The sequence below is a fragment of the Gavialis gangeticus genome, unplaced genomic scaffold (genome assembly GCF_001723915.1).
Source record: "Gavialis gangeticus isolate Ggan-Ray unplaced genomic scaffold, GavGan_comp1, whole genome shotgun sequence".
Taxonomy (NCBI): Eukaryota; Metazoa; Chordata; order Crocodylia; family Gavialidae; genus Gavialis; species Gavialis gangeticus.
The window spans coordinates 61,223,638-61,224,725 of NW_017729031.1; the positions used below are offsets into that span (position 1 = coordinate 61,223,638).

Here is a 1,088-nt window from a genome sequence, read left to right on the forward strand (position 1 = left end):
CTCTGAATTGAATCACCACCCAAAGCTTTGCACAGCCCTATTTAGCACCACTCTTTTGTCAATTGTGTTTCACTTACTTTTTTAAACTGCTCTTTAAGTTTCCAGCTCTGTTGTTTGATGGACTTAACTTGATTTATTTGAAGCTTCCAGGTTGTCCAAATTTCTGTCAGGTCTTCCTTTACTTTATTCAGATTATCAAGAGCCTCTTTAGTTACTTGCACAACATTGCCTGCCTTTAATATGAGGTTCTCTTTTACCTGATAAATAAAATACTAATGTAACTTCTATTTTTTCAGAATAATTCTGCCCTTTCTCCCACCCCTCACTTGCAACATTTTTACAAGAATACCAAAAAAACCCCCTAAAAACAAACAAAAAAAGATTAGGAGTTTAAAGCATTTTATATTAGCAAGTGACTAAATAAGCAGAAATAATCCAGAAAGCACAGAACCCAGGTGTCCCACTTCTAAGCTAAGTGCTTTTTCTGTTAAGTTATAGCCATGATCCCTTGTGTTCATTCTTTTCCTCTTGTATTCTTGGTTTTGGAGTGACCCAGTTTCAAAAGGAGGAGTAATGGGTGCAACTTATAAACTATTCTATGGTTATGCCATAGTGCCTGGTGATTAGGGCACTCTCTTGGGAAGCAGGAGATGTGGGTTTACCTGTCCTTAGGCTGAAGAGCCCTCAGGGTTCCCACTTTGCACTTGGGTACTTTAAGCCCTACACAATAGTTTTTATATAAAAGTGCACAGCAGATCAACTACTATCAACACCAGCTATGTTCCAAATGAATATTTTTGTGGCTGCTGTGCTTTGTATCGAAGTCATTGCTGTAGATGTGTCATTTGTACTTATATCTGGATTATAATTGAGTTTAAGTGGGTGCTGCGTGTCCAGCTTGCTCAAACTGGGTTACTTCTCAGCGTATGTGGACACCAAGGGACAGACATTCAAAAAGCCTGAGCCTGAATTGATTTGATCTTTGCAGGTTAGTCTAACCTGCCTAGGTTAAATCAGTTTTGTAACCGGACAGACATCCCAGAAATGCAAGCGCATGTTTGCAGTGGCTCAGGCTAGAAGCCGGGGGG

The 1,088-nt window shown here is 39.7% G+C and overlaps 1 protein-coding gene across 1 annotated transcript in view; it reads right to left on the reverse strand.

The window, feature by feature from the left end:
- Positions 1 to 1,088, reverse strand: part of CCDC141 (coiled-coil domain containing 141) — a 238,619-nt gene that overhangs the window by 48,778 nt on the left and 188,753 nt on the right. The window contains exon 13 of the mRNA XM_019523028.1: positions 78 to 257. Coding sequence (XP_019378573.1) covers positions 78 to 257 — 180 coding nt within the window. The remainder of the gene's footprint in view (positions 1 to 77; positions 258 to 1,088) is intronic.